The 23,746-nt window shown below is 39.5% G+C and overlaps 1 protein-coding gene across 1 annotated transcript; it reads right to left on the reverse strand.

Moving 5' to 3' along the window:
• Window positions 1-942: 942 nt before the first annotated feature.
• LOC135541018 (homeobox protein XHOX-7.1-like) lies at window positions 943-2,851 on the reverse strand. The gene is made up of 2 exons (XM_064967159.1): window positions 2,325-2,851; window positions 943-1,978 (listed from the first exon to the last, which is right to left on the reverse strand). Exons 1-2 carry the CDS (start codon window positions 2,752-2,754, stop codon window positions 1,560-1,562), a joined length of 849 nt encoding a protein of 282 aa, XP_064823231.1. The 5' UTR covers window positions 2,755-2,851; the 3' UTR covers window positions 943-1,559.
• Window positions 2,852-23,746: the final 20,895 nt, after the last annotated feature.

Raw genomic sequence — 23,746 nt, forward strand, 5'->3', positions numbered from 1 at the left:
CACAGTGCTTACACAGAAAAAGCATGCATTCCATTTGCTTATATTCGGTCTTTGCATAGTCGCCTGTGTGTGCATTTATTTTCAAAGTTCCTGCGTTCTTAACTTAAAAAGGCTTAATTTTGAATTAGGCTACTTTGCCACAATGATAGTGGAAATATCAGGCTTAAGTCCTACTTTCGATTGTACGTACAATAAACCATAGCATTCAGAGTACACATTTTTAATAAACCTACGTTTTGTTGATGAAGTTCATGGACAGAAAAATGTAATAACATTTAAGAGTAGATTGGTCTGAAATATAGCCCACTGGGCACAGACGTCAATTCAACGTCTTCCACGTTGGTTCCACATCCATTTAAATGACGTGGAAACAATGTTGATTCAACCAGTGCGTGCCCAGTGGGAGACTACTCTTCCTCACATTTGCCTGTACGTTAGTTATTTTAGTTAGTTTATATATATATATATATATATATATATATATATATATATATAAGTAATTTCTCTGACTGTTAGTTATTTTCCCTGCATATAAGTAATTTCCCCTGCATGTCAGTTATTTCCATTACATATAAGTTATTTTCCCTGCATGTTAGTTATTTTTCCCTGCATAAATGTAATTTCCCCTGCATGTTAGTTATTTCCCTACATATAACTAATTTCCCCTGCATTTGAATTATTTCCCCTATTACAAATAGTCTTTCAATAGCCTATAGTTTTCCAACCACTGTCTACACTCATTGAACTCGATATTTTCTGACGTCGAAACCACATCATTATGGTTACTAAATGTTACCTTAAATCAACGACTTGTAACAAAACTCTGGTGCAATGTTTTAAATACTCAATAACTGCTGGCACGTTCGAGTTTCAATTAGGCCTACATATCATATAGGCTATTCCAGTCATTTGTACTGTCAGTCAACACGAAGAACTGCTCAATGAAAAAGAATAAACAATTTATTGTTAATTTATGTCACAAATATATTCAATATAAATGAGGATATTTTTCAAATATACAGTATTTTACAGTACACAAATCCCTTCTGAAGGGAATCATTCAAACAACAGACAGTGCTGTTATAATATATAAAAAATGCTGTGGTTCTTCTAATTTAACAAAGAGCGTTCATTGACTTTGGATTCAGTAAGCCACTATTTTATGCATTGACAAAAATGCACATGAAAAGTATAGCATCTTAGTCTGTAGTGACAACAGTCCACATTAGTGATGAAAGCCCAACCTACCTTTGGGTCTTATGTGTGTTGGTGCAAAACCCCATGCTGGTGCGTAGAACGTTGGGATGGTCTAACTTTAACTTTTGGGTGGACTCGGGTAGCCAGTGAGAGTTTTAGTGACCCAATAATCAACCGTGGCATCAAACTAATGACAAAGTAGATGTATATACTTGACATACCGAGGAAATCATAGCACTAATACAAGGCAGTCCTCACTCATGACTATCCAGTCAAAATATTTAACACCAGATAGTATTTTGGCGATGTGGTTCTATGTTGAAGCACTTCATAGTCTAACTGGCACAAAATAGGTCCTTCCTTCAGGCGAGGTGATACATGCTGTATCCGACATGAGCTGCATACAGTCCCATGGGAGACACTGGCAGTGAGTGCCTCTGAAAGTGGTGCGACCCTCCATAAGACGAGGGGACGTGCGCACCGAACGGAAAGGAAATCCCGAACGCTGGAGGCAGCATTGGCTTGGCTGCCATTTTCAGTTTTTCCAGTTCTGCCTCCTGAAGCCTCTTAGATTTGGCTCGTCTGTTCTGAAACCATATTTTCACCTGCGTCTCCGTCAGGTTGAGCGAACTGGAAAACTCTGCGCGCTCGGCGATGGAGAGGTACTGCTTCTGTCGAAACTTCCTCTCCAAAGCCAGGAGCTGGGACGTGGTGAAAGGGGTCCGGGGCTTTCTGTTGGTCTTGTGCTTTCTCAGTGGACATGAGGGGGGACTTAGCCTTCCTGCAATAACCAAGACAGAAAACATCGTTAAAACCCATGCTTTCAAGGTGACGGAAATGTACAAATTGTGTTGTTTTGATGTACAGAATTAATAATAAACACTTTATGGAACTGCAGCGTGATTTTAACATAGGAATTCGTTAAAGCAGATACATTCGAAAATACTCAATTATTGTTGTGTGCTTAAACTGCAATGATACAGGACAAACTAAAATCAAACTCAATACAACATTGCTATAAATAATGCAACACGTTTCACCCAATTGCATCATGTAAAGCTCTATGGGCTATCGCAGTTGATTTTACGCACACATTATGGAAGGATACATAGAAAGAGACCGCTTACGTGGAGGAGTAGGCGAAAAGCGAGGGCTCTGTTTCCAAGAATTTCGGTCTTGACTTTCTGGACTCTCGGGTTTAACCAATGCGTCCTCTTGCATGTTTATGTCGCCTACTGAGAACAGCGACCCGATGGCCAGGGAGGGGGCCGAGTTATCCAGTCTCGAAAGCAAGCCCATCCTTGAGCCTAGCGTCAGGGATGACCCCGACATGGATGATCTTTCTGGAGATGAAAAGTCTCTGCTCGGTTTCCTGTCGGCCATCAGAGCCTCGACGCTGAAGGGAAGAATCGCTACTTTGGGCTTTATCCCTTTCTCCTCTGCCACCCTGCTCAAATTGGTCTGCATCTCTCCTGTGCCAACGAGACCCGAACGTGAGGGAATGTCTTCTGTTTTCAAGCCACCGGATAAAGCTGACATGGCAACAGTTGGGGCCATACAGATTCGGCCTTTACTTGGGGGTAAACAATCGAAGAATTTAAAAGTTGAGTCACAGAAATTGCTGGATTGCTCCTATGCTAGTGGCATCCTCATGTTTATCTGAACACTCTGGCGAGCACTGCTATAAGGCAGACGTATGGACGCCACCGTCCAATCAGATGTGAGGTGGGTGGGACGTAGAGAAGCCATTCGATTTGGAAGGAATCTCAGCTAAAACTGATGTGATGCTTGGTTATTTGATTGGCAGGGGAAAAGAAACATTTTAGGCTACATTTTACAACTTAAAGTAAACAAAACTTGTGCAAATACTTAATTTGGAGTGGTATAACATAAATTAGGGGGAAAAAATAATTTTCAATACTATAATTTTTCAATACGATCATTTATATTACAGTTTTGAATATTATCAATATTATTGATGTTATTATTATGTCAGTGGTGGTGGTACTCTTATAATATCGGTAACTGTGGTTATTCCTGCTTGCGCTGTCAGAAAAATAGGCCCATCAGAGGACACTGTAAGTTTCATGTTTTATTGAACTTATTATCAAATCGTTATACAGGCTGATGTAGTCTATATAGGTTTTTATACTATTTACTTATCTCATGTCTTGTACGACTTTATTATGCTATTATGTTTAACAGTTAAAGTGAAATAGAAACTCTCGAATGTTGGCCAACATTTACTGCCTTCCTTTATGTGATCGGCCTCTTGCAAAGCAATTTTTATTGATGGCTGCAGGGCTCTAATCATATTGAAACAATAATATATTACTGGGATCTTTCCCTTTGACTACAACCATTAAGGTAAAAAAAGTATGTGGAGTCAAGGAAGGTGGTAGAGGCATCCGTGGAGCCTATGTTCAATTTAAGCTAAGGCTGTCATTGATTTACCTGTCTACTCTGCGTATACTTGAATAGTCCTATTCTAATAGATATGTGTGTATCATGTTTTTTTATATATAGCGAGATATAGGGCCAACGCTTACTCAGTTGTTTGTTCTCTATTATTTATCTGAAATTGATTAATTACCTATTTTCCTCATTGACGCACGCACAGTGTCGTGCAGTTATAACTCTATAGAGTAGGGTATTCTTTCTCTTAATTTTTTCTTCACTAAAATGAAGCACAGCTCATGCAATCTTAATTGTGTACGAAAATCACGAATTTAACTATTACTATTTCGTGCAGTCTATTTAGCTATCTGGAAAGCGTCTGCGTCGCTAATTGCTAAGTATAAACAATCTGTCACGATTTGTCAGTCCCTCTAATAGGCAGACAAGTTATGTTGTTTTTAGGCGCCAGCTTCGGCATGATCAGAGGGGTTGACTTTAGGGAGACTATTGAAAGTCTTTAACCCGCATCAAGAGCGCAACCCGCCTCCTCCTTGCCCGCCCTAGCCTTGGGACATTACTATTCAGCCCGAAAAATTAGCTTTCTCAGCCGATCGCACGCCATTCCCAACTATTTAAATGGGTGCTATAGCTAGTGTAATAATAGGCTACTCAGAAGAAAAGGTCAATGCTTCCCAATCCCACTACTTATTTTCAGTGAGTCCCTTGCTGAAAAGGATTCCTCGGAAGCAACGTATCTAGGTTTCCCTACAGTGGTTAGTAGGCCTAACGGGAACATGGTGATTTAGCTCTGAAGCTGTCTCAAGTCCTGAGAGTAAATTCTTGTTCTATCTTGCGTAACTACACCATTCAAAGTGACATGATTTAGGAATGACAGTTGAGGTAGCCTATCAATTATTTCTACTGTGGTTAGGTGTGTTATAACTGTAATATCTACCATCAACTGTAAATTGTTTCCACTTTTGTTTTGGGATCAATAGGTCATTCATTCCTTATATAACTAATACAATTACACGCAAATGTGTAATTTAGCATTTCCTTCATTCATTCTACATCCGGTGCTCAGGGGGAAATACATCTGCAACTATGTATGTTTTTGGAAACACTTAAATCCATAACCAAGAATGAGTGGCACTGCGTGGTCACCGCGTGCTCTCTTTGAAGTCGCTGGGATCTCATGTTTTCCATGTCTGTTTGAAGTTGAGTCCTCCGACGAGCGCCTGCTCACGGCTCGCGCGCACTTCTCCATCTTCGAACACGCACTCGTAAAATGGTCCGCGCCAGTAAACACAAATAGGCACACATGATATACATTAACTCCTCTGGTCAACCGACTGCATCCGTTCTTGACGCTTTAATCGATGTATTTTAACAGGTCTGGGGACACAGAAAGAGAAAGGAGCGACTTTGTATGTTAAATCTCCCCTTGATGTGCGCCAGAGTATTGTGTAAAGACTTTCTTCCTTGTTTACTTGAGTTTATTTGTGTTGTGAACAGAGGGATAGTGGTGGAGGAAAACAATGTTGGGGGCAATTAGCATCCCAAACACTATGCCCTTTCAAAATAATAATTTGCCAGGGAAAATAGGATTACCATACCGTTTCATTTAAATTCCAAGGCAACAAATGAGGGCTGAGCTGCGATACAAAACAACTGTAAGCCTCATCTGAGCTTTGTTTAACTTTCTAAGCTACCTTTGATTTGGAATCAAGAGGCAAGGAGGCAAGACAAAGAGACATTGTGGTCCCCTCTGAAAGTTGTCTTAACCCTTTTCATGCAAAGTGTGACAGTTTTGATTTAATACATAAAAGTCACTGTTGATGTCAAAAGGCATTTCAGGCAAAATATTTTTACTTGTTGAAAGAAAATTACTTTCATCTGGACATATTCAGGTTTTAAAACCAAACACTAAGTTGCTTGTGAACATTATAGCTTTTGTTTTTAATTGCTGATGCTTGTGGAACTATTCGTCAGTGGCAGAATATCCTAATGTTATGGTGTTATTTTTCTGTGCATTTATTATAAAATAATCAAGGAGTGCAAGTACATTTGATGCATTATAGCCATGCTTTATGGACACCAACCCCACATGAGTTGTCTCACTGACTATCGAACTCTGGCAAACTTTTGGTGTGTCACATTCCATGATCAGGTCTCTTTAAGAAATCACTGAGCTTAGCACAGAATGGTATGCCTAATTTTGAGCGGCCTAAATTAATTTGATCACCACATTATGATGCACTTCAGAAATATGAAAGGGACAGCCAACAGCCTCCTCCAAGATCTCCATAATTATAGATAATGTATCCTATTTCAAAGCAGCTAGCTCAGTCAGGCGTAACGAGGCACTTTGCTGCCAGTAAGTAACAATCAGAGTCATATGTATATATATAGATGGCTCTGGTAACAATGCCTCACGGTCATTTAAGTTTCAAAATGCCATGCAGTCTCCAAAGCTTGCAGACTTGTCTGAAGTCTGCTTGGCAGGTTTATGTTCAAATTGGCCTTTCTCACTGACAAAACAAACCAATGAAGAAGTCATAATGTTAGAACTTAGACATGGTACATATACAGTACCCTTGGCAGGGATTACAGCTGTAAGTTTTTCTGGGTAAGTCTCTTAAGAGTTTTGCACACGTGGATTGTACAATATTATTTTTTAAATTATTCAAGTTCTGTCAAGTTGGTTGTTGATCATTTCTAGACAAGCATTTTCAAATCTTGCCATAGATTTTCAAGCCAAATGAATGTCTAAACTGTAACTAGGCCACTCTGGAGCATTCAGTGTTGTCTTGGTAAGTAACTCCAGTGTATATTTGGCCTTGTATTTTAGTTATTGTCCTGCTGAAAGGTGAATTTCCCCTCCAGGGTCTGTTGGAAAGCTGCCTGAACCAGGTTTTCCTCTCTGATTTTGCCTGTGCTTACCTCTATTCCATATTTTTTTTTTATCCGAAACAACATCCAAGTCCTTGCTGATGTCAAGCATACCGTAACATGATGCAGCCACCACCATGCTTGAAAATATGAAGAGTGGTACTCAGTGGTGTGTTGTGTTTGATTTGCCCCCAACATTAAGCTTTGTATTCAGGACAAAACTTAATTTCTTTTTCACATTTTTAGCAGTTTTACTTTATTGCAAAGATTATACATGTTTTGGAATATGTTTTTCTGTACAGGCTTACTTCTTTTCACTCTGTCATTTATGCTAGTATTGTGGAGTAACTACAATGTTGTTGATCCATCCTCAATTTTCTTTTATCACAGCCATTAAACTCTGTAACTTGGGGTTCCTGTGTGGCCCAGCATCGTCCGAGTTAGGGTTTGGCCGTGTAGGCCGTCATTGTAAATAAGAATTTGTTCTTAACTGACTTGCCTAGTTAAAATAAAAGTTAAATTAAAAACATCCTAAAAGTAACTGTTTTAAAGTCACCATTGGTCTCATGGTGAAATCCCTGAGTGGTTTCCTTCCTCTCCAGTAACTGAGTTAGGAAGGATGCCTGTATCTTTGTAGTGATGGCGCCGGAGGGGATGGCTACCATTTTATGGGCTCCTAGCCAACTGTGCGATTTTGTTAGTTTTTTCGCATTGTTTGTTACTCATTTTGTACATCATGTTGCTGCTACTGTCTCTTATGACCGAAAAGAGCTTCTGGACATCAGAACAGCGGTAACTGAACTCGAACTGGACAAAGCTTTTTTCTTTATTGAGAGACCCGAAGGATATACTGCTTTGTCGAGACAAGGCCTAAAATGAGTAGGCAAATGACCACTATCCTCTGTATTACTGGCCAACGTGCAATCATTGGAAAATAAACTAGACTAAGACTATCCTACCAACAGGACATTAAAAACTATAATATCTTATGTTTCACAGTGACTTGGCTGAACGTCGACACAGATAAAATAGAGCTGACTGGCTTCTCTGTGTTTCGGCAGGACAGAACAGCTACGTCTGGTAAGACGAGGGGCAGGGGTGTGTGCCTATTTGCCAACAACTGCTGGTGTGCGATGTCTAATATTAAAGAGGTCTCAAGGTATTGCTCGCCAGAGGTAGAATATCTCATGATAAGCTGTAGACCACACTATCTACCAACAGAGTTCTCATCTATATTATTCGTAGCCGTCCACAAACCGATATCGGCACTAAGACCACACTCAATGAGCTGTATAAGGCCAGAATCAAACAAGAAAATGCTCATCCAGAAGCGGCGCTCCTAGTGGCCAGGGACTTTAATGTAGGCTAACTTAAATCTTAAATCTACCAGCATGTCACATGTGCAACCAGAGGGAATAAAAACTCCAGACCACCTTTACTCCACACACAAAGAAGCATACAAAGCTCTCCCTTTCCTCCTTTTGGCTAATATGAACATAATTCTATCCTCCTGATTCAACCTTACAAGCAAAAATTAATGTAGGAAGTACCAGTCACTCACTCAATACGGAAGTGGTCAGATAATGCGGATGCTATGCTAGAGCTTCCGCTTTCAAGGAGCGGGACACTCATCCAGACGCTTATAAGAAATCCCGCTATGCCCTCAGATGAACCATCAAACAGGCAAAGCATCAATACAGGACAAAGATTTAATCCTACTACACAGGCTCTGACGCTCGTCAGATGTGGCAGGGTTTGAAAGCTATTACGGACTACAAAAGGAAACCCAGCCACGAGCTGCCCAGTGACAAGAGCCTACCAGATGAGCAAAATGCCTTTTATGCTCGCTTTGAGGCAAGCAACATTGAAGCATGCTTGAGAGCATCAGCTGTTCCGGACGACTGTGTGATCACGCTCTCCATAGCCGATGTGAGAAAGACCTTTAAACAGGTCAATATTCACAAAGCCACAGGGCCAGACAGATTACCAGGACGTGTACTCAAGGCATGTGCGTACCAACTGGCAAGTGTCTTCACTGACGTTTTCAACCTCTCCCTGGCCGAGTCTTTAATACCTACATGTTTCAAACAGACCACCATAGTCCCTGTGCCCAAGAAAGCGAAGGTAACCTGCCTAAATGAATACCGCTCCGTAGCACTCATGTCGGTAGCCATGAAGTGATTTGAAAGGCTGGTCATGACTCACATCAACAGCATTCTCCCGGATACTCTAGACCCACAACAATTTGCATACCGCCCCAACAGATCCACAGATGATGCAATCACAATCGCACTCCACACTTCCCTTTCCCACCTGGACAAAAGGAACACCTATGTGAGAATCCTGATCATTGACTACAGCTCAGCATTCAACACCATAGTGCCCACAAAGCTCATCAGTGCAAATGTGCAAATCCGAGATGGTTGCCAATCAGCCTGTCCGTTTGCATGTGTGATCCTGGAGATCAGAGTTGTAAGAGTTATGTTTTAATGACCTTGATCCTGTTTACAGAAGCAAATACTTTTTATGTGAAGGTGGAAGCTGTATATAACAACAATTATTTTATGAAATTTACTTGTACAAAGATTTGAGAAGGCCTTTATTTTTTTCTGCACCTTTCTGGAGTTGGAGCTCGCTGTGTCAGGAGCGTCTGTCTGCGCGCAAGGCCTGCTACGCAAGCTCAGGGGCGTACTGAAGACTAGGACCGGAGAAGCGGTTATCAGATTGGGAAACCTGATGCAGGTGGGCGGTGGCAAAATCTACCTTGTTCTACACAACATCTACTGGTCGTTGCTCACCTGTGCTGAAATACCTGTACAAAACGTCATTATGTATCTGTTACTGTGCCGGCCTCTTTACTCAACGCCATCCTTGTTTAAATAGGCTGAATGATCAATGGGTGAGTGAATTATCTTCGCCTTATATCCTACAATTTGTAAACACTCTGACGAGACCATCGTGTTAATACCACCAGGAACTTGTTCTCTCTCTGCAATTACATTTGTACCACTCTCAAACGCAACTGGACCTACAATTGATGGAATACTTGCTGAACAACTAATCAAATGGCCACGCAGACTATTTACTTTGACCCCCCCCCCCGCCCTTTGTTTTTACACTGCTGCTACTCGCTGTTTATTATCTATGCATAGTTACTTTACTAATTACCTCAACTAACCTGTACCCCCATACATTGACTCGGTACCAGTACCACCTGTATATATCCTTGTTGTTGTTATGTACATTTATTGTGTTACTTTTTCATTGATTCAATATTTTTTTAACTTTTGTTTAATTAGTAAATATTTAATTAACTCTACTTCTTGAACTGCATTGTTGGTTAAGGGTTTGTTAGCAATCATTTCATGGTAAGGTCTACTACACCTGTTGTTGTATTTGGTGCATGTGACAAATACAATTTATCTTGATTTGACTGGTTGTATTGACACACCATCTAAAGTGTAATTGAATAACTTCAACATGCTCAAAAGGATGTTTAATCTCTGCTATTTTTTTGTTTTTACCTATCTACTGTTTGGTGCCCTTTGTGAGGTATTGGCACACCTCCCTGTTCTTTGTGGTTGAATCGGCAATTGCTTGGCCTTTGACTGCAAGGCACTACTAAGGTTAGTGCGTACGGCCCAGTACATCACTGGGGCTAAGCTGCCTGCCATCCAGGACCTCTACACCAGGCGGTGTCAAAGGAAGGCCCTAAAAATTGTCAAAGTCCCCAGCCACCCCAGTTATAGACTGTTCTCTCTACTACCATATGGCAAGCAGTACCGGAGTGCCAAGTATAGGACAAAAAGGCTTCTCAACAGTTTTTACCTCCAAGCCATAAGACTCCTGAACAGGTAATCAAATGGCTACCCGGACTATTTTCATTGTGTGCCCCCCCAACCCCCCTTTTTACTCTGCTGCTACTTTCTGTTTATCATATATGCATAGTCCCTTTAACTATACATTCATGTACATACTACCTCAATTGGGCCAACCAACCAGTGCTCCCGCACATTGGCTAAAAAGGCTATCTGCAATGTCTCCCACCCACCACCCGCTAACCCCTCTTTGTTCATGTACTATATGTACATACTACCTCAATCAGCCTGACTAACCGGTGTCTGTATGTAGCCTCGCTACTGTATATAGCCTGTCTGTTTACTGTTGTTTTATTTCTTTACTTACCTATTGTTCACCTAATACCTTTTTTTGCACTATTGTTTAGAGCCTGTAAGTAATTATTTCACTGTAAGGTCTACTACACCTGTTGTATTCAGCATTTCACTGTAAGGTCTACTACACCTGTTGTATTCAGCATTTCACATTTCACTGTTGTATTCAGCATTTCACTGTAAGGTCTACTACACCTGTTGTATTCAGCATTTCACATTTCACTGTTGTATTCAGCATTTCACTAAGGTCTACTACACCTGTTGTATTCAGCATTTCATTTCACCTGTTGTATTCAGCATTTCACTGTAAGGTCTACTAAACCTGTTGTAGTCAGCATTTCACTGTAAGGTCTACTACACCTGTTGTATTTGGCGCACGTGACAAATAAACTTTGATTTGATTTGAATCTGTGTTTGACATTCACTGCTCAGCTGAGTGACCATACAGATAATTGTACAGAGACGAGGTAGTCATTCAAAAATCACATTAAACACTATTATTGCACACTGAGTCTTTTGTATTTTGTATTTTATTATGATCCATATGAGCTGCTGCAAAAGCACCACCTACTCTTCCTGGGGTCCACACAAAACATGAAACATGACATAATAGAGAAGAACATTAATAGACAAAAACAGCTCAAGGACAGAACGACATCTATTTGAAAAAAGGCACACGTAACCTACATATCAATACATACACACAAGCTATCTAGGTCAAACAGGTGAGAGGCTTTGTGCTGTGAGGTGTTGCTTTATCTGTTTTTTGAAACCAGTAAAGGCTGCTCATCAAGTACAATGTCTGGATGCTCCTTATTAATCACATCAGATCCACATAAGAGTCACAACAAAATATTTTGTGTGATCTCTTATACACTATTTTAGGCCCAGCTTTCGGGGCTTTGGCTTTCCTGGAAATAGACATTATATTGTGATCCCTGCATCCGAGGGTTATGGATGGTTATGGATACAGCTTTAGAACAGTGTTCTACAGTATTAGTAAACATTTTCTATGGGATTGAGGTCAGTGCTTTGTGATACCCACTCCAATACATTGATTTTATTGTCCTTAGGCCATTTTGCCACAACTTTGGAAGTATGCTTGGGACCAGTGTCCATTTGGAAGACCCATTTGCAAACAAGCTTTAACTTCCTCACTTATGTCTTGAGATGTTGCTTCAATATATCCACATCATTTTCCTCCCTCATGATGCCATCTATTTGTGAAGTGCACCAGTCCCTCCTGCAGCAAAGCATCCCCACAACATGATGCTGCCACCCCCGTGCTTCATGGTTGGGATGTTGTTCTTTGGTTTGCAAGCCTCCCCCTTTCTCCTCCAAACATAATGATGGTCATTATGACCAAACAGTTCTATTTTTGTTTCATCAGACCAGAGGACATTTATCCAAAAAGTACGATCTTTGTCCCCATGTGCAGTTGCAAACCATAGTCTGGGTTTTTTATGGCAGTTTTGGAGCAGTGGTTTCTTCCTTGCTGAGCGGCTTTCAGGTTATGTCAAAATAGGACACGTTTTACTGTGGATATAGATACTTTTGTACCTGTTTCCTCCAGCATCTTCACAAGGTCCTTTGCTGTTGTTCTGGGACTGATTTGTACTTTTCACAGCAAAGTACGTTCATCTCTAGGAGATCGATCGCGTCTCATTCCTGACCGGTATGACGGCTGCGTGGTCCCGTGGTGTTTATACTTGCGTACTATTATTTGTACAGATGAACGTGGTACCTTCAGGCATTTGGAAATTGCCCCCAAGGATGAACCAGACTTGTGGAGGTCTATAATTTTTCATCTGAGGTCTTGGCTGATTTCTTTTGATTTTCCCATGATGTCAAGCAAAGAGGCACTGAGTTTGAAGGTAGGCCTTGAAATACATCCACAGGGACACCTCCAATTGACTAAAATGATGCCCATTAGCCTATCAGAAGATTTTAAAGCCATGACATCATTTTCTGGAATTTTCCAAGCTGTTTAACCTCTCTAGGCTAGGGGGCGGTATTTTCATGTCCGGATGAAAAGCGTGCACAAAGTAAACTGCCTGCTACTCAGGCACAGAAGCTAGGATATGCATATTATTAGTAGATATGGATAGACGACAATATTCTGAAGTTTATAAAACTGTTTGAATGATGTCTGTGAGTATAACAAAACTTTTTTGGCAGGCGAAACCCCGAGGACAAACCATCCAGGAAAATGTTTTTTTTTGAGGTGACAGTGCTTTCAATGGGATTTCTATGTGGATCTAGATTTCTAAGGCACTTGCTTGCAGTTCCTATCGCTTCCACTGGATGTCAACAGTCCTTAGAAATTGGTTGATGCTTTTCCTTTGTTTAATGAAGAAGTAGGGCTGTTCAGAATGAGGGTCAAGTCTAGTGTACTGTTGTGGTTGGGGCGCCTGACCTGAAAGCTCACTCCACTTTGTTTTTATCCGCTATTGGATGCAGTTTATACCATCTTAAATTATATTGATTATTTACATTAACTTCTCTAGGGTATGTGGGACGCTAGCGTCCCATCTGGCCAACATCCAGTTAGGTTGCAGAGCGCCAAATTCAATTACAGAAATGCTCATTATAAAAAATCAGAAAACAAAACATATTGTACATAGGTTTAAAGATGAACTTCTTGTTAAACCAACCACAGTGTCACATTTATAAAATGCTTTTCGGCAAAAGCATACCTAGCCCAGAACATAGCCCAGTTGACAAATTATTACAAACAGTAACCAGCCAAGCAGAAGCGTTACAAAACTCAGAAATAGAGATAAAATTAATTCCTTACCTTTGATGATCTTCATACGGTGGCAATTAGAAGACATTAATTTACTCAATAAATGTTCCTTTTGTTCGATGAAGTCTCTTTATATCCAAAAACCTCTGTTTTGTTAGCGCGTTTTCTTCAGTAATCCACAGGCTCAAACTCAGTCAAAACAATCAGACAAAAAAATCCAAATTGTATCCGTAAAGTTCATAGAAACATGTCAAACGATGTTTATACTCAAGCCTCAGGTGTTTTTTTTTAGCCTAAATGATCTATAATATTTAAACCGGACAATAACGTTGTTAATATTAAAGGTAAACAAGAAATGCACATGCGCCTTAAACTCTGCGTCACGTTAGGGTCCACTCGTTCAGACTGGTCTTACTCCCTCATTTATAAGAATACAAGCCTGAAACGATTTCTAAAGACTGTTGACATCTAGTGAAAGGCATAGGAAATGGATACTGTCAATGGATACTGTAAGGCATTGAATAGAAAACTACAAAACCCCCGAAAAAATACTTCGGGTTTTCGCCTGCTAAAACAGTTCTGTTATACCCACAGACACTATTTTAACAGTTTTGGAAACTTTAGAGTGTGTTCTATCGAAATCTACCAGTTATATGCATAGCATATCTTCCGGGCCAGAATAGCAGGCCGTTTAATTTGGGCATTCTTTTCATCCAAAATTCCGAATGATGCCCCCTACCCTAGAGAGGTTAAAAAATACCTAAAGTTGTATTAGGAAAGTTGTTTGAAATTTTTGGACAAAGACTACAGGTAACTTATTAGATATTTTGTAGTCATGTTGCGCGAGTTGGAACCAGTGTTTTTCTGGATCAAACGCGCCAAATAAATTGACATTTTGGAGATATAACGACGGAATTAATCGAACAAAAGGACCATTTGTGATGTTTATGGGATATATTGGAGGGCCAATAGAATAAGCTCTTCAAAGGTAAGGCATGAATTATATCGTTATTTATGAGTTTTGTGTCGCGCCTGGTGGGATGAAATATGATTGTCTGTGTTTGTTTGATGGGGTGCTGTCCTCAGATAATAGAATGGTTTGCTTTCACCGTGAAGCCTTTTTGAAATCTGACACGGTGGCTGGATTAACAAGAAGTAAAGTTGTAATTTGGTGTATTACACTTGTGATTGTATGAAAATTAAATATTTCTAATAATTGAATATGAATTTGGTGCTCTGCCATTTCACCGGATGTTGTCAAATCGATCCCGTTAACGGGATTTGATCCCTAAGAGGTTTTAACAAGAAATTTGTGGAGTGGTTGAAAACAAGTTTTAATGTTTTCAACCTAAGTGTATGCAAACTTCAGACTTCAACTGTATCTGTTTAGTTAATGACAGTAGCTCAAATAAAATTATATTTGTCACATGCTTCCTAAACAAAAGGTGTAGACTGACAGTGAAATGCTTAGGCCCTTCCCAACAATGCAGAGAAAACAGTTGTATGTGTGTATGTGTGCGTGTGTGGAGAGAGAGTTGGTGGCATTATTGTTCTATATTAATACATTGGAAAGTTTTATTGATGTGAGTTGGTGCCTGTTTGATGACATCTGGTTGACATCAGATTTAATTAATTCATTATTTCAATTAAATCCATTAAAGGGGCAATCTGGGATTGGTACATCCATTTCTGGACTTTTTAATTATTAATATACAGCCATTGATTCTTGAAGAATGTAACTTAAAAATGCCTCATGAGCAATGGTCTTACCCAACCAGAACCCAAAATATAAGCTTACTGCATTCTCCATGGTCCAGACTTACTATTTGATAATCATGACTTCAAATCTCATAATAATGAGTGGGGGAGCTTAAGGTACATTTTGTCTTAAGTATCCTGCCACGACAGGATCACATGACTAGAAAATGTCTGATTCAAAATTATTTTATTTTTCGTTGAGTACCCCCTACCTAATTCCCCGACCAACCCACTGGGTCACTCTGGTCTTCTTCCACTGCTCGACATCTCATCATACCCAAATCCAAAGTTCACCGTTTTGGCAACAGGGCATTTTCCAGGGCAGCACCCAGACTATGGAACTCCCTGCAACCAATGGTTATGTAATTGGTTTCAACTTACAATATGAACTTTGACTATTGCATACTTTGCTGTCACACCTTGCATGAAAATACATGTTTATTCTGGTGCGGAGTAGGGTGAATAATGGATGTACATTAATCACATTTTTCAACGTGAGATCATCAAAGTAACGCCATGACCACTTCAAGGTCCTAGGCTTTCATAATACAAATCTATAGAATGGTTTATATGGATAATATCCATTCCTAACAAAAAAAACGTTTTAAGTGTTTCCCCCAAAGTATGGTCTTGTTGTTGTGTTTGGATGTATTGTTTTAATGGTTAATATTGTTATTCTTACAAATATGTCGGCCTAAAATGTATATAACATATGTATATTTTTTCCAAATAAATCATCTTAAGATAACCATGGAGTTTTGGGTCATTATATGGATTATTATTGTTATTATCATCATTATTTTTATTATTATAATTGCTAGAATTATTAATAGTAAAAAGGTACAAAAATGAACCCATACCTCCAAAAAAGGTTCCTTGAAGAACTCAACATTTCAAAAAGGTTCCCCCACAGTGGCAACTCGAAAATATTGTTTCTATCTAGAGCCTATCAAACCAGTAGCGCATCATCGTGTCCTCAGTCAGGATATTTTCTTAGGACAGGCTAAGGCTTTATGCACGTGTGTGTTTGCATCACTATAGATGATATATAATGATATGATTACAGTAAGTTTTATTCCTATTACCTTTCTCAAATCCATGCACTTTCAAATAAGCCTAAATAATATTTAATCCAAAAAGTAATGTATATGTGTATATGCTGCATGGATGTAGGCTATTTAGTATAGTGTATATGTTGCCTGTGTATGGCTATTGCGTGTAGGCTATTCATTAGAATAAATCAAATAAACAAAACATTAAAAAATATATATAAAATCTTCATATTTTTGTGACAATGGAATGAACCGATTTAATCTTCGATATTAACATTTAAATGTTCTATCTGATTTCACCCAGGCATCCTAAATATAATATCTTACGCTGTTACTTGCTTTAAAAACATCTGCTAACAATTCTTCAAAATTGAATGATAAGATTCCCTAAAGGAACCACGCGCGTAATGATGAATACGGGTTAAGAAAATTACAGGTGAAAGGAGCTTTATCAACCCATGCATAGACACTGAGGCTATACTACGCATATTGAAGTCTCAAAGTTGTTCAAATTCGCTAAGTACTAAGCGAGAGTGTGATTGGATTCACCATTCATCTCCTCACCTTTCACGGGTGACAGGGATGAGAGCGTCCCCACGGTGACAGCAAAAAATTCTCGCGGTAAAGAAAGGGGTTTTAGTTCGCTTGTCGCCGACGCTGCGGGGGCCACAATATTGTTCACAGGCCAGCGTCATCCAAGTAGTATTTGCGTGACATCGTCTCCTCGAATGCTCAGAAACGCTCATAATTTGCTACAGTCACCCTCAAGCAAATCCAGGAGAGGTATCGCAGGACTGTTTCAGTGCAATGGACATGCCATGCGGAGAAAAATGGTAATAGTCATTTATGCAACATTTGTCCATCTAAGAATAGTGAAATGCCAGAATATGTAGCATAGTAAAATGATCTACTATTTTTTAAAGGAGATTTACAAAACATTTTATTTCCAGTTTATTTTAAAGGCGAAGAGCATACTTTTCGTTTTTTGGGAATCGAAGCATTATGTTATTTAAATAAAATAACTATCCTAATGAATTGGCCTACTATAAATTATTATTATTATTATTCGTATTATTATTGTCTTCCTTTATAATCTTTACATTAGGTTGGTAATAATAGAAACTATTAGGACATCAGGAAGATACTTATCCCAAAGCACTTGTTAATAATATTAATGATAGGGGTAATCAACAAGGTTAATCACATGATATCGCACTCTGTCGAGTCGTCATATTCAGCTTGTCTGAGTCTACATTAATTCAACCTACCATATTATGCTATTATAATATATCTTCACATGCAGTCCCTCGCTCTCTCTCTCTCACACACACACACACACACACACACACACACACACACACACACACACACACACACACACACACACACACACACACACACACACACACACACACACACACACACACACACACACACACACACACACACACACACACACACACTTTACAGTTGGTCATACATGATCGATCCTACAAGCAGCATATGACCTCTAGGTGACATGAAAAGACAAATAATTTTAGGATGAGAACTGCCGAATCTGTCGCCCCCGCCCTTAATGTCTTGCTCCCTGTCCCCTGTAAGTGTTAGATAAAACCGCTTAGCTCGTTGGATTTACAACATTCCATCCTTCAATCAACGACATCTCAATTACCCGATGTATTGGTGTGAAATTGAATTATTGCCCGTTATTTCTCTCACGCCATTAAACAAAAAGCCTACTAATAAAATCATTTGCAAATCATTGGCCCGGTTAATATGATATAGGACATGCAAATTAATGATTTAACCAACGAGAATCATGAAATGTGGTTTTGATCGTTCCCCATCCTTCTTAACACGCTTGCTGCAGTGCGCATGTTGATTGTGAACTAGCTAAATATATTCTTAATTCAATGTTAAGAAGCGCATAGCAAGCAATATTTGCAGCAAAAATCCTTTAGAGACACTGGATAAAAAACGAGTCGAAGATGCTAATGATTATGTAAATGAGGTCATCAGAATGCTGTCACCCATAATTCCCTATAATCCAAAAACAAATTTGCAGTGTTATTAATCTGTTGTCATGAACAAAAATGTCACCTACTTTTTCCATTTTGACAAAACTTTGCAATTAACATTCATATGGAGAATTTCATGACATGCACTTTCTTGTCAGGAGACAAGAGAGACTTAATCCCGTTTTTCAAGGTTTCATGTTACAAAATCAATGAGTCCTTTTATATGAATCCTATATTCATATATTTCCTGGCATTGTTTGTCACGGGATAGAAAGGAACAATTTAACTGAGGAAATTAATGTAGAAGTGCTGTTTTTGACACTCAGACCTGTTTAATAGATCCTCAACTGACACAATGCACTGAAATGCACTGAAAACAGTTTAAACTATTCAACTTCACTATTTACTAAAAACAATAGCTACACAATACAATGTATGATCTACAAATCATCTGTATGTAAATGTTGTCATCCTACTGTACATACTAGACCTATCATGTATGGTAATACCACATAATAATTGAAAAATGCTACATTGTGTTTCAATCTCTATGAAGTCTAGAATTACAGGCATTTCACAAACAAAAGTATAACATTATGCTATTAATAGGCCTAATGTCTTTCTGAAAATGTTGCCTCTGCTATTACATTTTAGCCATTTAGCAGATGCTGGTATTCAGAGTGATTTACAGGAGCAATTCGGGTTAAGTGCCTTGCTAATGGGCACACAGACATATTTTTCATCTAGTTAGCTCAAGGATTTGAACCAGCAACCTTTTGGTTACTGGCCCAAAGCTCTTAACCTTTAGGCTAGCTGCCATGCCACTAGCTCCCTGCTATCTCCCTTTCAACCCAGAAACTAAAGCAATTCCCCAAATGAAAGGTGCAAATACATATCCAAACAAGGATGATAATCTAGACAAGTTTGTATGAATTGCTGAATCATCAGTGTTCAAGTCAAAAAACAACAACTTTGATCTAAGCAGTAATTATGGAGTCACATTGTTTCCAATTATTTAGATATAAAGAACAACTCTGGGGTCGTTTTTGTGCCACATTGTGATATCAGCGTTCTAATCCTGTCTTGACATTCTAGTGCCACACTGTAGATCTTCATCAGCCTCCCCTTTGACAAACCCAAACCCCCATTTTGGTTTGTTCCATCCTTCCTTAGATCTGAGGGAAAGGAGATAGACCGGAGAAAATCAAAACTACAAAGCATCTGTAAATGAGGGGTTGTCGGCTATGGAAGGAAACACTCTCCTGTCCCCCAGATCACAAAGTAACAGACTTGGCTCCAACATAATCTCACAAGACTCAACAGTCTGCAGCCCACGTTTATCCACAGGGGGTTGAGCTACCCAACCCCAGCCTCATCGTCAACCCCTGTCTCAACCCCCCTTTTTCCTGAAAACAGAACTCTCCCTCACAGTGACCCTGTGCTGACTCCAGCTTCATAATCCTTTAAATTTGGGGCTAAGCCCGAAATGATGAGGAGCCGGGCTTTGTCACAGGTGATGTCCTCTGCCTCTCTGTGTTTCCCCGTGGCAAGGGAGAGCTTGGGTAGAGTCGCAGGAGATCCTCTCCATGTCTAATGGAGGCTAAATGGTGCAAGAATCAAAGCCCACACAAATGGCCCTGTGGATGGAGCAGGAATTCTCACAAACCAAGCAAGCCGTAAAAGGGTGTTCTTCTTCTTCTTCTTCTTCTTCTTCTTCTTCCACCAAAAGGCTAAATGGTGAGTGTTGGAAGTGTAGGTTTTAGAAAAGTTGAAGTCCCTTAAGCAGTGAATGAGGGGTCCTCGAGGTGAATGGACTTCCTGACCAATCAGGCATATTCATAGCAGTGAGACAATAATAGCAATAGACACTCAAAACCTCCAAGGGCTGCCACTAGAGTTGTGCACCGCTACTTTGTCCATCTGGCAACTCACCGTCTTATTCTCTGAGGCCGGTATTCTATTGAAGAAGTGGCATTCAGAGGTGTACTGTGGAGGGAGTTGACTCATGTTAAGCAAATTGACAGTTAAATGCTGACTTGGGAAATAACACTAGCGGTTAATTCCTCCGATTCTTCAGAGGTTAAAAATCTTACTATCATGTAATAATTAAAAAAACATATATAAAAATCAAGGTTTAACTGACGTGTGTGTATTTGCCTATGTTTTGCCAAGACTTGCCAAGATTACATTTCCTATCCAACACATTCACATAGAGGACACAAGGCTGTCCACATGCTTACACACACACACACACACACACACACACACACACACACACACACACACACACACACACACACACACACACACACACACACACACACACACACACACACACACACACACACACACACACACACACACACACACACACACACACACACACACACACACACACACACACACACACACACACACACACACACACACACACACACACACACACACACACACACACACACACACACACACACACACACACACACACACACACACACACACACACACACACACACACACACACACACACACACACACACTCAGCGAGGAGGTCGCCTGAGACAGTGGCACCACACAGTCGGATCCCATCCCGGCAGGAGATACGGTATATTTAATTTAATACTATTGATTTTGACACTTTCAATTATGGCTCCTGCGTTTATGGGGCTTGGATCTACTGATCTTTGATGCAGGCCCTATCAGTGTGGGACCACATGGACGGGAGGGCTCTTTGTCTCCCTTATGGGAGACACTGTCTGCCCCCGATACTGACATATTGCCCCAGCCCCCCTCCTGCTCCCCATAATTAATTTCTCATTAGACAGCTCTTTATTGTTTAATTTGTGCCGTTCGTTATCAAATTGGGCAGATTAATTGCTACAGAATTTAGAGGGGGATGAAAAATACCCACTTTTAATTGCCATGGGGTTTTATGACACCCTATAGCCTTCATTTGCCCATCCCAGACATATAACTCACTAAGTATTTTCCCCTGACTTTCTGAAGAATGAACTGGATGGGTAAATTCTTTGTGAAGATCAAGGTGCCATCAAAGAAGCTTGTTAAAGGGGTTCTCATTAAAGGGTTTCTCAGTGATATTTTTCCTCTTGCAGTCGTAATTGCAAAAGTCACCCTTACAAATCAATGTGTTTATTTATGGCTGTGGCCATTTGCTTGTGTTGTGTTGTGTTGTGTTGTGTTGTGTTGTGTGTGTGTGTGTTGTTGTGTTGTGTCGTGTGTGTGCCCATTGTGCCGGGTGGTCTGCAATGAGACTAGCTCACTGTAGCTATAATCAGCAGGCAGGCTTTAAAAAGGCAATAATGTGAACTCAGGTTATTCATTGAGATTATTATTTGGAGGCTTGTGTGTGTTTGTGTATTAGATTATTAGGTTCCATTTACATAGACAGCCCAATTCTGATATTTTTTCCACTAATTGGTCTTTTGACCAATCACATCAGATCTTTTCATATCAGCTCTTTTTTTTGAGCTGATCTGATTGGTCAAAAGACCAATGAATGAAAAAAATCATCTGAATTAGGTTGCCTGTGTAAACGCAACCTTAGACTATATTTTGTAAGTGTTTGCATGTGTATCTTATTCTAACAAAATTACATGTTGGGAAAATCGGTGTGATGTAAATATATGGGAAAACTCAGTTGAAGGAGTTTTTCCTCTTTATTATATAATATGCACAAAAAGCCACCCAGTCGAGAGGGTAGCCAAGATGAGCCGATGATATTGACAATGTTTCATCACTTTCCTTTGTCAGATTGTATATTTTCCCCTACACAATCCCCAAGTAAGCGCACATACTGCATTGCTTGGGATAGAGCACAAATGAACAGAAATACAAGTGAGATAGATACTGTAGTGTACATTACACAAGACATTGCATGAAGTTTGAAATGTTTCCAAAGTGTCCTTTGTGTTTGGATTGAAAAGGAGTTGACAATGACAAGACATACTGATTTGGTTTTCCACAGGTGTGGTCAAGTTCACATCAAGTGCATTCAATTCAATTAATTTAATGACCCTAATGCCAAATCATGGCAGACTTAATTTAATGTATTAGAATTCTGATTCATTCATTCCAGTAAATTCCCTCAATTGACTGGAATTGAAGTATAATTGACTCTGGTAGGACCTCAGGTAAACTGCTATAGCCTTCCAGTTCAATTCAGAAATGTTGATCGTGTTTTCAGCACATATTTAATTGGTGAGTGAAACACTAGTGGCTTTTAACACCTAATAACTGGACACTTTTCTTCACTTTGCCCAGGCACCTTGTTAACTACTCTTTCTAAGCAAAGCTTAAGTGAAAACAGATAGGAATACTTCCAACCACCGCTTAGAGGGGTCAAGTTTCGTGAGCTGATTTACAAAGAACAGAATACTTGGTTTCAAAAGTGTAGGAGCTTGAAACAATAATTGTTTAGTCATGCCTTGGTGGTTGTGTAAATGATAAATGTTAGTCATTCAGAATCAAATTATAGTCACCCAGTGTCTTTTATGGAAACAATGAATATATTAACAGCCAATGAGCAAAGAGTTCATGGAAATAATTGATTGGTCAACAATTTTCTACAGTATTGTTGTTGACAAATGTAACTAAATGGAAAGTGTATAAAAACAAAATCAACTCTCATGTTGATTATGTTTTATCATGTTTTGATGACATCATTTAATGAGAGCATTGATGTCAAAAGTAAGATAATTACCACTGGTGCCGTGCCCCGATACACCTTAGCAATTACCACATCATTCAACGATTATGGTTCATTATCGTTGTCAGCAGCCAGTAACCCAAACAATGGAGTTAAGCATAAACCTATGAGCTAATTGCTTACAGACACAAGTAGATCTGGAGCCGAGGAGGGGCCATAGACTTTGTTGTGATAAAGTGCAGTGTAACTGCGAGGTTGAGTTACGCAAATATGAGTCATTAATTTCTCATGAGTTTCAGATGGACATAGTCAGAAGTACAGCTACACCACCAAACACTGTGAATCATGCAACTCTAGAGAGGATATGAAAAACCAAACTATTAGCTAAAGTAAAACGTACTAAATGAACCATTAGCTATAGTAGAACATACTAAATGAACCACCAGCTATAGTATAATATACTAAATGAACCACCAGCTATAGTAGAATATACTAAATGAACCACCTGCTACAGTAGAACATACTAAATGAACCATTAACTATAGTAGAACATACTAAATGAACCACCAGCTATAGTAGAATATACTAAATGAACCACCTGCTACAGTAGAACATACTAAATGAACCACCAGCTATAGTAGAACATAATAAAGGAACCACCAGCTATAGTAGAACATACTAAATGAACCACTTGCTACAGTAGAACACACTAAATGAACAACACCAACTATAGTAGAACATACTAAATGAACCATTTCTATAGTAGAATATACTAAATGAACCACCTGCTACAGTAGAACATACTAAATGAACCACCAGCTATAGTAGAACATAATAAAGGAACCACC

Source organism: Oncorhynchus masou, chromosome 6, assembly GCF_036934945.1.
Source record: "Oncorhynchus masou masou isolate Uvic2021 chromosome 6, UVic_Omas_1.1, whole genome shotgun sequence".
NCBI lineage: Eukaryota > Metazoa > Chordata > Actinopteri > Salmoniformes > Salmonidae > Oncorhynchus > Oncorhynchus masou.

Coding starts and splice junctions, on each gene's coding strand:
- LOC135541018 (XM_064967159.1), bottom strand. CDS start 2,754: ATGGCCCCAACTGTTGCCATGTCAGCTTTATCCGGTGGCTTGAAAACA. Junction 1,979..2,324: donor CTTTTCGCCTACTCCTCCAC/GTAAGCGGTCTC, acceptor TGGTTATTGCAG/GAAGGCTAAGTCCCCCCTCA.